Source organism: Petromyzon marinus, chromosome 43 (assembly GCF_048934315.1).
Source record: "Petromyzon marinus isolate PM22_M1 ecotype Great Lakes invasive population chromosome 43, UKy_Petmar_22M1.pri1.0, whole genome shotgun sequence".
In the NCBI taxonomy this organism is placed as follows: domain Eukaryota; kingdom Metazoa; phylum Chordata; class Hyperoartia; order Petromyzontiformes; family Petromyzontidae; genus Petromyzon; species Petromyzon marinus.
This window is the reverse complement of record NC_133709.1, coordinates 388,089-404,110: the sequence shown is the minus strand read 5'-3', so window position 1 is coordinate 404,110 and position 16,022 is coordinate 388,089. Positions and strand designations below refer to the sequence as shown.

At 55.9% G+C, this 16,022-nt stretch overlaps 1 protein-coding gene across 3 annotated transcripts in view; it reads right to left on the bottom strand.

Annotated features, from left to right (window-relative positions):
- Positions 1 to 182: 182 nt before the first annotated feature.
- The window catches only part of SNX29 (sorting nexin 29), a 68,137-nt gene continuing 52,297 nt past the window's right edge, over positions 183 to 16,022 (bottom strand). For all 3 annotated transcript variants that reach the window (XM_076073676.1, XM_032970424.2, XM_076073678.1), the window contains 3 exons: positions 13,243 to 13,383; positions 10,345 to 10,484; positions 183 to 3,935 (listed from right to left, as the gene is read on the bottom strand). In XM_076073676.1, coding sequence (XP_075929791.1) covers positions 3,821 to 3,935; positions 10,345 to 10,484; positions 13,243 to 13,383 — 396 coding nt within the window. In that variant the 3' untranslated portion in view covers positions 183 to 3,820. The remainder of the gene's footprint in view (positions 3,936 to 10,344; positions 10,485 to 13,242; positions 13,384 to 16,022) is intronic.

Here is a 16,022-nt window from a genome sequence, read left to right as displayed (position 1 = left end):
GGATAACATGCGAACATAAAAGTCCTCGCAGAAAGGTGCCCGAGTCTGGAATTGGACCTGTACCCAGACTCCTGTTACCTCTTACTGCGTGCGAGTGTTGCCTCTGCGCCACCACCCTGCCGCTTAACATGCGCTTGCCGTTCACGAAGGGACAGAAAAATGCGACAAACGGCACCAACTGCACCTTTTAATAAACAATTTTATTGTCATTATTAATGTGAACACGTAAGACTGCGTACATAATTAATCCTCTGTACACCGCGCCAGATCATCCTCGAGCCCAATCACCACAGCCTGCGCTGTGAGCGAGCGAGCCCTCGTGCCAGCTACCACCACCACCACTAAGGGCCAAGCCCGTGGCACAGCCGGCACGGACTGCCCAGCAGGAGGCCAGGCGAATGCCACCCACGTTGGCGACACACAAAGACACTTGGTCCATGGCACAAAGTTGGCGCTCGGTGTGTCCCGTCAAGACGCGATGCACCTCGTCATCGTCGTCACCACGTGCACGGATAAACCCAAATACTGAGCTGTAAAAAAAGTGCACTTTCCATTGTGAAACAAAATCATAAACGTAGTTGATATAATCTGCAGTGTTTGATAAAGCGAGTCGCCCGCCACCCTTGACCAGAGTTGTAGGGCTAAATAATTTCTCGCGATCGCGAAGCAAGGCGACACCCCAACCGCGGCGTGTCGCCTTCAATCAGTTCTGCTGCCTCGGCTGACATCGGGCGAGCAGTGTTAATTAAGCATCGTGACGTACTCTGCTCAGAGATCTGCGGAAGCTCCAGCTGCCTTGGCGAGTATCGCGACCTGGCGACGGTGCCAACGCCCAAAACTCCCCTGGTCTACCCCAGCAGCACTTTCAACATCAGCTGCTCATTTCAGGCCCAGGTGACCTAGAGGAGGGCGTCACAGATGACTAGGTCAACTTCACTCATATAATCCAGAGAACACACGGATATCTGGAAAACGAGTATTCGCTCATCCAGTTCATCTGCTTGAACATGAGAGCAAACGCGAGCGACTGTCCGCCATGTGCCACTGGCCCATGCGGCACTGCAGAGGTCGGAGCCTCAATTTCCTCCCATGGCAACTTTCCCAGATTCAGCCTTATCACGCAACCATGGGGCTGCTAGAGCCCACGCGAGATACTTTCCTCAAGCCTCGTATCCGGAAAAATCGCACACAGCACAGAGACACAACAGCCCTGTCCCGAGCACGGAGAGTAGAGAGGATGAACTCTGCGGTTCAGCAGCCATGGGAGAAAAGCGGAGACTTTGGTACCAACTAAAAAGAAAGTAAACCAAGGGCAGCCGTGAGGTTTTGCTGCTGGGCAGCGTATTGAGGAATGAAACAGTCCTGAACGGGTTTGATTTGTCTGCATGCAGTTACAGAAACACGTGCTGACACACACACACACATCACGTACACTCCCATAGCCGACAAGCACACCGCCTGCACGTGACTCGCACGAGCTCGCGCTTTCACGCACGAGCTCATGCCGAGAGGTGCACTCACTCCAGCCTTGCACTGGCTCACTCAGCCCGTCTCGTGAATGGAGACATCTCACGCGCTCTGTCTATTCTCAACAATTACCGCTCGGTGCTCGCGGGGTTAAGTGCTTCAACGAAGACGCTCGCAAACGTCCGAGGGCCGGGCTGCCACGGAGACTGCCGTTCGCAACTGAGACGGACAAACTTCAGACAAAACATCACCGAGAGGCCTCAAACGGATCCCCCCCCCCCCCCCCCAAACAAGCAATTCGATTAATTCCCACAATTCCTTTCTCGATTCTTGTTTTTACAGTTTTGTTCGATCCACTATCGTAAATGTAAACAGCGTATAATCTTAATAAATCGTGATTATAAATTCCCGCATGCGCAAGGCAAAGGACACATTACTGTGAGTTAAGATTCCATTGAAATCGAGATAAATCATTGATTACTTTGTCTTATAATATAAAAAAGTCAACAACAAATCTATCGAGCCATTGGGATGCGGCCATCGCTGCCGCTACTCTATCCCACAGCCATCGCAGCTCCCTGCTGCACTGTCGGTCTGTGCCGCGCCACCCTCTCCAGCTCTCCAGCCAGCCGTGCCGTGCTGCACAGCGAATGAAAAACACCGACGGCCAGCCTACAGCAAGATAACCAACCCGTGTGCGGTGGGGGATAAGACATTTCATAATTCAGCACCGATGGAAACACGAAGGCAGCGGCAGCATTAGTCTGGGAACAACCCCTCTGGGGAGCTTAAGGAAATTACGTTTTAATTGGCCGCTAAACGTTACAATCTGCTACTGCTGCCGACGCCACCGCAGAGGTTGGGTGCAGGCGCCGGACCGCGCGACCCATGCCGAGGTGGCAGTGGCGCCCAACAACTGAGGAGTCGGGAAACGCCCTGCTAAATATATATCGGAGAAGTTTGTTAGCGGCAGGGTGGCAGCACGGTGTTAGCGCTCGTGCCTCGCAGGTATAAGGGCCTGGGTTCGATTCCCGACTTGAGCGGCAATCTCATTGGAGTTCGTATGTTCTCCCCCTATTTTGCGTGGGTTCCCTCTGGATTCTCTGGTTTCCTCCTTCCATAGCTAAACACACACAATGTAAAGTATTGGTTAAATCATTCCAATTCTGCAAAAAAATACCTGCAAATTACTCAATTAGAAACACACAGCAGGAACATCGCCCCATACTACAAACAAACTTGTCAGGCTCCTCCTGAAACAGAATCTTGAGAATCAGTGAGGCTTCCCAGGTAAATGAGCAGACTAGCTGGGTATGAACGCTGCTCAGCGAGTGCTCAGGTTTTCAAGGTTAAAGGTCAAGGCTAAAGGTCAAGTGCGGGCGTGGCCTAGGCGACCCAGCCAGCGACAAGCTCATCGGGGGGCATCGTTGTGCAAACTGACAAATGGGGATAGGTGGGACGAGGATGTGGAGAGCTGGGCAGAGCATGACAACGAGGTTGTGAGGATCGGTGAGGGTGAGGTTGTGAGGATCGGTGAGGGTGAGGTTGCTCCCCTTGCTCTGCCACCCCGGCGTGGAGCGACCGTCTTGAGGGGAGCCGCACTCGTGAGCGCCGAAGGTGGAGCTCAGCCCGAGCTGCCCTCGCCACCAACGAGCGAGGCACAGGGTGAGTCGGGTGAGGGGAGTAGAGCGGTGCGGTAGGGAGCACAGTGGAGGCATTTCCATCAGGGAATGTAAGAGCGCAGGGGAGGGAGCGCTAGGTACGGTACTCGCACCAGGACGAGTCCCCGGTGACGGCGATTTGAAACACGTTCTTGCCACGCATGGGGGGCGACGGTCGCCGCGCTCTGGCCGAAGTCTCCATTGGCCTGGCTCGGAGGTCGCGAACCCTGGTGACCCACGCCACCACGCCACGCTGTGTGGGACGGCGCGAGCACGAGGCACGCGGACACGACGGTGCTGGGACGACCGCCATCCCGCTACCTCACGCGCGCGCTTCTACAAACGCCCACGCTCGTGAGAGAGCGACTGCCTTCCCGTCGGGTCCTCCGCGGCGTTGCCAGTGCGAGGGGGGCAGCGCGTCCCCGCGCCTCGTCCGCCGGTACACCACTTTGCCGACGGGACCCCCGGCACACAGCGGATCTCAGCAGGTACCGGCGGTGCCTCGGCCTCATGGTGAACGCGGGGACGGTACCGGTGGGGTCTGCGTGACCTTTTCAGGGGCGTGGGGAATAGTTTCAGAGAGTTCGCAAGTGGGGCTCCTCCTCCAACTACACTCCTCTCTGCCCATGCACGGTGGCCTTTCCCTCGTACCAAAACCATCCCCACCCTACCCCCGCCGTGCAGGCAGGAGGTCAGAGGTCGCCGCTTTGGGGCTCTGGGTTGCGCTGAGTGTTGTGCTGCCGACTGAGCTGGGCCGGGCCCCGGAGGCGAGAGCGCCCTGTCCGTTTCTCGCTCGGCTCCGCGTCCCTGGGCACAAACAACAACGACATCAACAACAACAACGACATCAACAACAACAACGACGATGACAAGAGCAGCGTCCTGCACGTGGCTCTGCTCCGCGCGGCGTTGTGGCCGCTCCCCTGGCTAGCAACCCCTGCGTGTCGCAGGGTTTGTTTGTCACATGGAGTAAAAATTAAACCGCTGGGATTAAGTGAACAACAAGAACATTTGGAAACAATTAAGCTATTATTCTCACAGGCAGCAAGAGAGGAAATTATGCGAAATTAATGCGTTAAATGTTAAATCGAGCAGCCTCAGAGGAGAATCAGACACTCAGATTACACAGCTGAGCTTCCTGCGTCCAGGCTCCATGAGCAGTGCTCACCTCGCCGCTGCTCGCAACAACATCATCGTCGCGCTGCCTTACCAAGGCGCCCGTGTGATTACGTACACCACCACCACCACCGCCACTCCCCACCAACCGTGCGCCACCACCACCGCCCCTCCCCACCAACCGTGCGCCACCACCACCGGCCTGTGTCAATATCACAGCCCACGTCACTGTGGTACGACAGTGGCAGGCGGGACGATGCGGCGCATTACACCGAGCCCCGCCTTCGCTAACGGTCCGCCGAGCGGGAGCGGGACCGGGACGCCGAGCGGGGGCCCGGCGTCACGTTGAACGGGGGAAACACGACCCTCCGCTTGCCGGGTGACGTCGTCTGTGAACCGGCCGACGCTGACCGTGGTGCGGACGGTTCTGCGGTCGGATCGACCGCGCTGGTGCGCTCTGCTGCCCGGCGGTGGAGTGAGCGTACCCTGCGTGGCGGAGGTCCACACGACGTCCGGAAGAGATCTACGCGGCGCTGTTGAACGAATGATGCGGAAGCATTGCGGCCGTACCGAGCGGACCGCGGTCACAAGGCATCTGCTGCCGGTAGACTCGCATGTATGCTGCCAGCATTTGAACGCACGACTGCGAGCAGTATCCAGAGCTGCTAAGACGGTGAGGCTGCAAGTAGCTTCCAGGAGAGACAAGTCGTACAGAGCTGTAAGATGAGATTGTGAGCAGTGTAGACTCTTCACTCAGGGTCATGAAAACCACGGGCGATGGTGTCGGCCACAGCAGAGCGAAAGTGCCAGCGAGTTGGGGCCCTCTCGGCTGGGCCCAGGAGATGAGCTGTGTCCGCCGTGACGAGCAGACAATGCCGCCTCGCTCAGGAGGAGCTGTGCACAGCTCACGGGGATTTAAGTTGCGTCACTAGCCGTGGGGAGGGGGCTCGTGCCCCCCACAAACGGTCGTCATCGGTCACATCTTAAGTCGGTGCGATGGACACGCGACGAACGAACATCTTCGTAATTCAGATTGCGGACGAAAGGAACGCTTCGTTTAGAGGAGGTGGCAGCCGTGTCCTTGGAATGGAGACCACGTGAATGTCACACGTGCACCGGCAGGATCAGCGTCGGTCCTCTCCGATAACGTCAATTAGCGGAGAATACATTAACATTTCACCGGGGGTTGTATTGGATTCGGTATTGATGCGAGGGTTCTATTGTGCGTTGGCCTCGCAGTTCAGCTCCGTGTGGCCACGTTTCCTCCTCCTCCTCATCCTCCACACCTCCCCCTCTCCCCCTCCCCGCCCGATCGGCACGTTCGATCAAACGGCGTCGCCCGCGCGTTAGACAAATGCACGACAATAACCGGAATTGAAAAATTTAACCGAGGCTTTCTGCGCACCGCGCCGCACGATCCGCTATACAGCGGCTGCACATTGCTAAGCGGCGACTTATTCTCTACGCTCTCGTAAGGGAACGAGAGAGGGGCTTCTGCGGAGGCTCCGAGCGTGGGAAGCAGCGTCGCTTCCATTCAAATCTGAAAGTCAAATGTGAAGAGGGAGCCGGCCGTTAACCCAGCAGCGTCATCCGCTTCCCAACCGAGGAGAGAGCAAGAGGACAGCTGCCTCTGCCTTCCGAGAGATAGAGAACGCCTCACACACAGAAAGCAAGACCAGCACAGACCCTGGCATAAACCTTGACATCAACACGGACCCCATCGCCAGCACAGACCCCTTGGCCGGTATGAGATGCCGGCCAACCCAGGTGTGGCGCCATCAAGGCTCAATCATTAGATGTGAACGATTAGTGTGGAGTTTGCCCGGGGGCCTCTCTATTAAATAAACGACGCGGACGCCTGGGCGCGAACGTAAGGGTTAAACCTCCCGCTCACCGCGTGGAGCCAATTCCCTCAGCCACAGCCGCCGGCACCAAACACTCTCCGACAATTTTAGAAAATTAATTCTGGACGAGCGTTTTCCGATAGTGTTTCCAGGGCTCCTGGGAGCCCCGACTATCCCATCACTGATGTAGGTCGCAGAACCAGCTGCAACGGAAAGAGCAATAGCAACAGTAGCACAGCAGCAGCAACACAGCACTACAGCATCAGCACAGCAGCATAACCACAGCAACAGCAGCAGCAATACAACAGCAACAGGAGTGCAACAGCAGTAAAAAAGTATAAAGGCAACTGTTCGATATTGATGGCAGCAAGGCCGTATCTTGCTCTCACCATTGGTCGGGCCAAGGTGAAGCGCACGTGTGGGTGGGAGGGTCACCAAGGCCCGAGAGGCCTCACCTGGGCCCTCTGATGGGAGGGGTCAAGGTGGCGGTAGGTGGAAAGGAACAGGAAGGAGGGCCCCCCATTGTGTTTCCCTCACTGTTCCTCTCACTCTCTCAATTATCTTCACCATCTCTCCCGAGCTCCTTCTATTCTCACTCCTCGCTTGCCACCTCCGTCAAACGATCTCAGACACTGATCCTCCACCAAGTCCCCTGGGCATGTGGCGGGCTGCCCGGGTAGAAATTGAGGGTGACCTCCCATTCCCCGTGGGAGCAGCCAAACGTAGCCTCAGCAGCACGCGCAGCTTGCCGCCCTCCTGCCGGAGGACACGAGCGGACGGTTCCCCACGGCGACGCGGCCCAGCTTGGAGAGTCGGCCAGAAACGATCCCGAATTTGTCCTGTACTGACTGACACCCCGAGTCGCCCAGCTGAGTGGGGTGAGGAGGGGTGGGGGCGCCCGGCCGTTCGGGTAAACGAAGGCAAAGGCTCACTCCAATCACGATGCCGCCTGAACGCTCTGAGGGGTTTACATAATAAAGAGCGGTGACTGTGGGACGTGCGCTGAGACTCCACGCTCCGCTGGCGTGGCCAGTGGGCAGATTACAGCGGCAGACAATTGCTCTCGAATGGGCCATTTTCTTCACATGAACACCTTCCCTACGCAACTGCTGGCGACTACCGGTGGCTACCGGCAACTTCACTGGCAGTCGTGAACTTCACTCATTGATTCGTCCACCCACGGTGATCGCTCAGATCTACCAGACACTAACTGTTTTGTCTCACCCATACGGTGTTCAACCGCCAGACTGCAAGACACAACAACATACTCACCCACTCACCTACCCACCCACCCACTCACCACACTGCAGGTCAAAACCCTTCTCTCTGTTTCTTCCCTCGCACTGCTCCACTGTGGAATTCCCTCCCATCATCGTCTCTTTTCCCCAAGCTCTTATAATAACAATAATGACCTTGCTCAATAAAAAAAAATGCATTAACTCTCAATCTACCAAATATTTGATAGCGCTGTTTGTCACTGGCCGTTTGACATCCTGGGCCTTTGGGCTTGCGCTTAGTAAACTGTGTTAAAATCTCCAGACACCACAACAAGATTTGTTCATCACCCGTGGTGCTCAAGCGATTGTGAGTGGTGCTACTGGCTAAATCGCGGTGGCCTGGGCACACCAAGGGGCGTAATGCGAGCTGTTAGGGTGATCGCCCGTGTCGCGGTGTACGCACACATTTTAACACTTTCACAGAGTTTTTTTACATCTAAGAACCACGGTTGGGTGGCCTCCTGCTGCTTCCATTTCTTAAAATAAGATACAATGAAAATTGAAACAAATAAGAGAGAGAGAGCCGCCAGGCGTGATATTGCAGTGGCGGAATGGCCGTTATATAGCGGCGCATGGCATGGACCTGGAGCCGGCGCTCCGTCGCGGCCGTTCCCCGCATTGTCACCATGGAGGCTGCGAGGTGGCCTAGAGGTCAGGGCACCGAGCCTGGCACCGAGGTTCTCACAGTGAGCGAATTGACAGTCGCAGCTCCGCTCACAATAAAGACGCTAAATTTGCTTTGTGATTTAATTCGGCTAGATATCTGCTCTGACAAATTAAACCGTGGGACCCCCTATAGATGCGATTCATCATTTCCGTTATTGAGGAGCGTTGATCGTTTCGTTATCTGCGTGACCACTCAATCATTTTGCGTCGTCTTCCAAGTGGACTGTCAAGCTACGAGCAGCGTGGCTCTCCCATCGCAGGGCACGTGGCGACGTGTGGGGCCCTCGAGTGCGTGGACCAGAGGTCACTTGAAGGGATCTCAGATGTGACTCTGTGATATCCGTTCCGTGGGCCTCCTCCAAAAGAAGGGTTGCCACTGCTCCATGAGATTTCCAAAAGGATTCTCCGTCTGAAGAGGACGTGATGCCGATACCGCCGTTGCGGTGAGGTGAAGGAGAAAGAGGGAAACGTAAACACGAGCATGTCTTGTACTCCGGTGCTGTGTAACCGGTCTGCCGCGGCAAAGCCCCAGGTGTGCCGCAGTGATTTTGTAATTATCGGGAAGAACCTCACAGTTCACGAGTCGGGCCAAAAAAACTCTTCGTATCGGTCAATGGCCGATCCAGTCCCCACCCACCGCTGGATTGCGTGTCAAACCATTGCACCGCCATTGGCACCAGCAGCATCCTGAATATCAATCATTAAATAAAGAAACCGCAACAAAAAACAAAGATGTTGATTTTTTTTTTGGTTCGGTGTGCCACAAAGATCGAGCAAGTTCGATAGTGCGTGTGATTTCACCATGGAGTGAAAGTGGTTCAAAGTGATTGACAGGCACCACCTCCGTATCCACCTGTTTAACGTCAGCACGGCTCAAAACAAAGCCAGGCATTATTGCTATTGATGATGCCGTTACGACCGTCACAGCCACAGCCATTATCAATCACCCGGGCCTTTTGTCACCCGCACCGGACAGCGCCACTGCTACTCACTGTAGCTCACTTTACAGCTGCCACTTTTTGTCCTGCATCTACACCTCACCACACACACCACCACCTCACCACACACACCACCACCACTACATTACAAAAGCACACAGCTCTCCTGTAACCTGTCGGAAAGCATATCTCCCCTGTTGTTGTGTTCGCTGATTTTATGCGCGTGGACTCGGATTAGTCCAGAAGATCACGCGGAATTATTATCATATCCGTGCCGTGCCTTTGTTTGTGTGCCCCTGTGGAGCGAGCATAGCTCATAACATACAGAGGAACAAACCAGAGGAGAGCGGGGAGAGGGGAGAGGAGAAGCGGGGAGAGGGGAGAGGGAAGCCGAGAAGCGGCGAGAGTGGAGAGGGGAGAGGGGAGAGGGAAGAGGAGAAGCGGCGAGAGGGGAGAGGGAAGCCGAGAAGCGGGGAGAGTGGAGAGGAGAAGCGGGAGAGTGGAGAATGGAGAGGGAAGAGGAGAAGCGGGGAGAGGGGAGAAGGAAGCCGAGAAGCGGGGAGAGGGGAGAGGAGAAGCGGGAGAGTGGAGAGGGAAGCAGCGAAGCAGAACGAGGGAAGGCGGAAAGGGAGAAGCGGAAAGATGGGAGAGGGGAGTGGGGAGAGGGGAGAGGAGAAGCTGAGAGAGGAGAGAGGGGAGAAGAGAAGCAGGGAGAGGGAAGGGGGAGAGAGGAGCGGGAGCGGGAAGCGGGGAGCGGGGGGAGTGGGGAGCAGGGAGAGGGGAGCAGTGAGAGGGGAGCGTGCTCCGCCTGCCAATGATCCCCGCGCCACCGCTGCGCCTTGTTATCGGCGGTGCTCGCTTGCATACAAATGCACAGCGCGAAAGTGAAATCCGCGGATGCCATCAGTGGCTAGGACCATCTCGAGACAAACATCACAGGGCAGCCGGCGTACACTCGCCCTTGAATGGTATTTCCGGTGGTGACGTGGGGCAGAGAGTAGTGCGTGTGCCGGGGGCGTGCATGCGTGTGCGTTCCTGTGGGTCTCAAGGTGCACATGGCCTGGCACAAGCGTCGTGGTGACGTCACCACCACTTAGTGGCGAATGGCGGTTGTTGTTGTTGTCTGTGTTGTGGGAAGGGGCAGTGTCGTGGCTTATCCATTGCAATACGAATCTGGCGAACCAGAGTTCGATTCCCGCTCAAGGCAAACATTAATGATGAATATCTGAACTGGACCTGATCCTCCCCTCAGTCGATTCAACTTTAAAAGAGTATCTCACGTGGTGCGTAACCATCAGCACTGGGGAGGGAAATGTGTCTGGGTGTGGTGCTGGCCACACCACTCTAACTTAGAGGTTCCCCGTGCCAGACTCACAGGAAGAAGGGGTGCAGGCCGGTGAGCGTGCTCTTGCTTGGCTCAGCGGTGAAGTTGCTGTTGGCCTGCACCACCTTGTTGACCACCAGGCGCAGGTAGTCCTGCAGCTGCCTCCTGCGGCCCTCCACGAAGCGCGAGTCCTGTAGCCACCGCCACCACCAGCGACACAGAGGCAGCACAAGCGCACGCGGTCTCAGAGACACACGGGGAGTGCACAGAGTCACGCCGGTTTCCTGCTGCGCTAGTGCCCCGCACAGCCAGTGCTCTAATAAAAAAACTCAGTTGCTGAGCATAGGACCCAAAGGCCCAAAACGGCAAGTGGCCAGCAACAAGCAGCTATTAAAATTATAACGGATGAGAGTTGACACATTTCTCGAACTGAGCAAGTTTATTGTAAGAGCTTTAAAAAAGAGACGATGGTAGGGAATTTCCAAGTGGAGCAGAGCAAGGAAAGAAGCAGAGAGAGAAGTGAGGTGACCTGCGGTGTGGTGAGTGGGTCGGAGGTTGAATGAGTGGGAGAGTGGCTGCGTGCAATCGAGCGAGGCTACAAGAGCACGGAAAAAGAGTCTCTCCACAGGACATCCACTGTTGATGTTCCCAAAAAAGTGGCACTTGACCCTGGAGGTATGGATGATGAGCCGAATCAACCCCTCCCCTCGACATCCAGGATGTGAACTCGGGACCTGCTCGCTCCACCGCTGAGCCGCCCAGCCATCCTGGCGTTTTGTGGAATTTTCTTGAGCCGGGCTCGTAGCTCGACCCAGCGAGAGGCACTCACTCGGTTTTTCACCGCTCCATTTGTAATGTCTCCCTTCGATTCCCGCGCGGTCGTGTCTACGCCGTTGGCTTAATCACAACATCGGCACGTTACGCGCACCTCATCTCAAACGACCGATAGCCCCGTGCGTGGTTCACTGCATCTGTCACAAGAATCGAGTTTAACTGAGAAATCGATGCCACTGATTCACACCGAAACAGCAGTGGAGCGGACCCGGTAAGGCACCATGACCACGACGACTCCACTCTGACCATCACAACACAACAACGGCCGCACCCCCCTCCTCTCGCCATCCTCCCACAGTGTCACCGCGTCGCGAGCCCAAACTACCGTAACCTCCGCGAGCAAGCACACTCTCACTGCTAATTAATCTCCATCGCGTGACATAAGCCACAGCCCTGCCAAAGTCTCTCTTTCAAGCAGTAAACACGGTATCTAATGCCTCCATGGGGGCGGCAAGGAGATCAAGGCTTTCCGAGGGGGGCAGCAGCTCCCAGCGAGGAACAACACAGCCCTGAGGTGGTAGAGCCACACTCACACGCGCGCAATCACACACGCGCGAAATCACACACGCATGCACACACATGCACTCGCGCGCACACTCACACGTGTGGACTCACGCACACACGCACGCACTCACACGTAGACTCACACGTGTGGACTCACGCACACACGCACGCACTCACGCGTACGGATGTTCTCACGCACACACGCGCACGTGCATGCTTATGCACACAAAGACAAAAATCTCCCCCGTATAGCCTTAACAAACTGTTGAGGCAAGTGCTGTTAGTGAGCACCTATGAAGGCCGGCACAGCATGGCATGCGAAGGGAAGGGTGGCCAGCACCACGCCCGGATGCCTTTGTCTCCCCAGTGGTGCTTTTTACACACCACACCAGGTACTCATTTAAGGCTGTGTCGACCTAGGGGAGGCCCATGACCGGTTCAGATATTTGTCACCAATGGTGGCCATGACCGAGAATCGAATTCGGGTTACCGGGTTCATATTGCTACGTGCTCACCGCTGCACTAGCGTTCCCCACATACAGGCGTTCATGCACGTACACACACGCACGCGCGCGGGGCGCTGGGCCTGGCTGCGGCGACGGCCACGAGGCCGGTGACGCCGAGAGGCGGAGTCGCGCCCGCCGGCGCTCAGAGCAGGGCAGGGGGAGTGCACGGGTGCTGTAATTGGGACGCTAATGGACCCCGTGAAGACGCTTCCCGCAGCCAGGACTCTGTTATTATTCCTCCTTCACGGAGCCATCCATTAGCACATTAATGTAGTCGCTCTCCGGCTGGATGCGCGTGCACCATCTACATGAGCCCCTTCCAGCATTCCACCGGCCGGCATGCGCCGCCGACGGGCGCCGCCCTCCACTCAGCGGGCCCACCGCGGCTGCCCATTACCGCGGCGCCCCCAATGCCACCACTGCAACAGCAATTTCCGATATAGGTCGTGGTAAGAGCGTTGGCTGCACATCGGACTGCAACGTTCGCTGCGTGTGTACGATTAGAACCCCGCTGGGGAGACTTGACAAGGACTGAACAACTGAGGAGGTGGAATGAGGAGGCATGAATGAGGTGGTGATGCGGTAGCAACGAGGTGGAACTTGGAGGGGATAATGCGGTGTGGAACGAGGAGGTGGAAGGTGGAGTTGGGCATTCACGGCTCCGCTCGTCTGCACTGCGGACACTAATTGAAGCCAGTGAGGAGATTCAATCAGCGAGCGTTATAAATAGTTCCTGCGGTGGGGACTCGCGAACACGCGCCGAGGAACGTTAATCACGGGGTTTGTGCGTTAATCGCTCAGCCGCGGTAGCGGAGGGGCGAGGCCGTGAGCCCGACTCTCTGGGACCCCCCAAGGTTCATACGGCCCCCCCTCATCCCAATCCCAACGGCTCCCGAGCGTGTCCATCCCTCCACGCGTTCGTGTCTTCTCGAGTTTGCGCTAAAGGTACACGACGCTTGGCCCTGGAGACCCCAATCCTCGCCCTCAGTGGCCCACGTTCCTCATCAACACTGGCGAGGAAGCAGCAAGCGAGGAAGCAGCGAGCATAAAAGGAGCGAGCGTGTAAGGAGCGAGGAGTGAGCGAGGGGCGAGAGGTTGCGGCCACCTTGTTGCCGAGGGCCTTCTTGGGCGGCAGCTTGAAGGAGTCCACGAGTGGGTGCTGCTTGCGCAATGAGTGGTGCAGTGAGCGGAACGCGCTGTAGCGCCGGTACACGTTCCATTCCTCGTCCCGCACACGCACGTACACCTGCTCGCACGCATGCACCATCAGAGACGTCACACAAGCACGCATACCGGCTCGTGATGCACGCACACACGCACAGGCCGTCACGCACGCGCCGCCAGACACATCGCACGCACACCCGCTCTCGATGATATTTAGACTACTCTTCTACGCTGACCAGACGTGGTGGAAGAGGTGGGAAGAGTACCCACACTTTACCCCACCACTTATGACCAGCCGACCGTTTATGCTGCTGGGTGGACAGAGGTAGTGGGGGGGGGGTTTAAGAAACTTGCCACGCTGGGAGATGGAATCGGACCGGCAACTGCTGGATTGCAAGTCCAGTGTCCTAACCAATGCATCGCCATGACAGCTCCCTTAGCTTTACTACGGTAACGATGGCGCATTTATCTTTTTGGACGTTCCTGTGTGTGCGGCATATCGATAGCCGGCTTCTCGCCGTTTCATTCCGTGCGGTCACCAGTACCGCAAGATCGATTTACACAACGCCAACAAGGAGCGGCCATGTGGGATAGCGCGCAGACTCATCGATTACATTCACAATAAGATCGCCACGCTCGCGACGTGGATGCGTCGTCCACGCGCTCCCATGCCTCTACCCTGGACGTGACGGTTGTCGCTCGTTAATCTGGCCCAGGTCACAGTGTCTCAGAATGGTTCTCACGCGGCGACGTGAACGTGCGTCATCTCATCCCCGTGAGCGTCGTTACGCAAACTATGCCCTGCTGTCACATTTATACGATGGGACCAACGAAACGGTGTGAAGTTTATGGCAAAAATGAGATGCCAGTTACTGAACTGAATAAATAATGAAAAGCAAACTGTGAATGAGCCAGAAGAGAAATGTGTTTAATGAGCATGCGTTACCTGCTAGGCCACGCAGCAGAAATACGGACGCCGTCAAGGGCACTGCAGGACTGACCCAAGGCCCTTCACATGGAAGCCATGGGAGCGGGGCTAACGACCATCGTGGTTATCATCGCCTTAGCATCAACAATAGAACAATACCACCCTGAACAACTACCGTTGTATTGTGTGCTGGTGAGCTCACAGTGCTAAACACATCCTGCCCGAAAAATATAGGGCAGTTCACCACGATTGGTTTAAGCAAGCCAGACTCTGCTGAGATGCTGAATAATGAATTCCGACACAGAGTTTGTACTTACGGTCAACCAATGCTGCTGCAATGAACACACTCAGATAAAGCTGTGGTGTCAATGGAATGAACAAAAACATTTATGTTAATTCCATTATATATATTTTTTATGTTGGAGGACAAATATAGGAAGGATTGAGGCATACTGTCTGCTTATTGATTTTGTGCTAAACAGAGCGAAGGTGAAGTCATCACACAACCAATCAGACAGTCGCACCGCTGGCCTTGCACTCGCGTTCAGCACCGTCCAGAGCGGCACACCGGCTGCTGCTGCTGCCATGGTTACCCAATCCTCTCCCGTCCTCGGAATAAATCACAAAACCCGCACCGGCCTCCACCGCTGTAGGCCGCGCGTGCTGCCCAGCGCTCAAGCGCTCCTCGGCGAGTCTTTGTTGCGCTAATGTGAGACCCTGCTCGTTGTAGCCGCGAGCTTAATTACCCCGCATTGCCAGGGTTTTCAATAAAAAAAATTCCGACTAAACCTCAACGCTAAATTATCAGCGGCATCGTAGCAGAGAATTGAAGTTTAAAAATAAACGTGTGTTTTATAGCTACGCATCAATTGAGCACCTGTATTTAACAGAGAGGGCCCTTGCCTGTAACCACACGGCAGTTCACCAGCATTGGTCCAGATTTTTCTTGTGTTGAGCCAATCAATGCCGCTAAAATGATGCACCCCGAGAAGGCTGTGTGGCTAATTGGATGTTTAAAAATATACTTTCATTTTGTTACGTGGAGAAAGAGATGTGTAAAGGAGGTAGATGGTGTTGGAGAGAGGAGCCAGGGTGGGAGATTAACTCTTTCAGGGTCAGGCTAAAAGGTCAAAGCCACACCACAGGCTCCTGCAGTCACGGGAGCCACCAATTATACTTTCTGTTCAAATGGGCATCGAGGCATGATGCCCATCTCCTGTTTATAGCCCTGATCCAGGGGCGAATCTATACATAAGACAACCGCTGTTAACTTCAATTTATCTGTTTGGAAGGATGATGGACTACCATCCCAATCCGAATTTGAGTGCATGACCTTCCGATTGCGAGCCGCTCACTCTACCGCCAAGCCACTCCACCATCGGAGACGAGGCCTCTTTGAACATGGGCCCTCTGCACACTGTTGCCACGAGCTGCCTTCCCGCGTCCCCGAGCGGTGGCAAGCGTGACCCTGGCGTGCCACAGGGTAAGCGAGCGGAAGTAAACTACGAAAGCCAGACTGCGTCAACACGAGCAAGCACACGAGATCGCTTGAATCCCTTGCTCGCGCCGGGTACCTCCCAAGCGTCACATCTGCGCAGTCATGGCCTATGTGGCACGGGTCTACAACAAGGCCGCTAACGTGGCCGCCCTGGTCCTGTGGGTCCCAGGGCCTGGGCAAGACCCGGGGGTGCTCTGAGGCCTACGTGAGGCCTCGGCGGAGCAGGGCCCTGAATGCAGGGCCCGGTCGGCGAGGCCACCGGCCCTGGGTGGGTGCCGTCCCAGCGTGGCCGCAA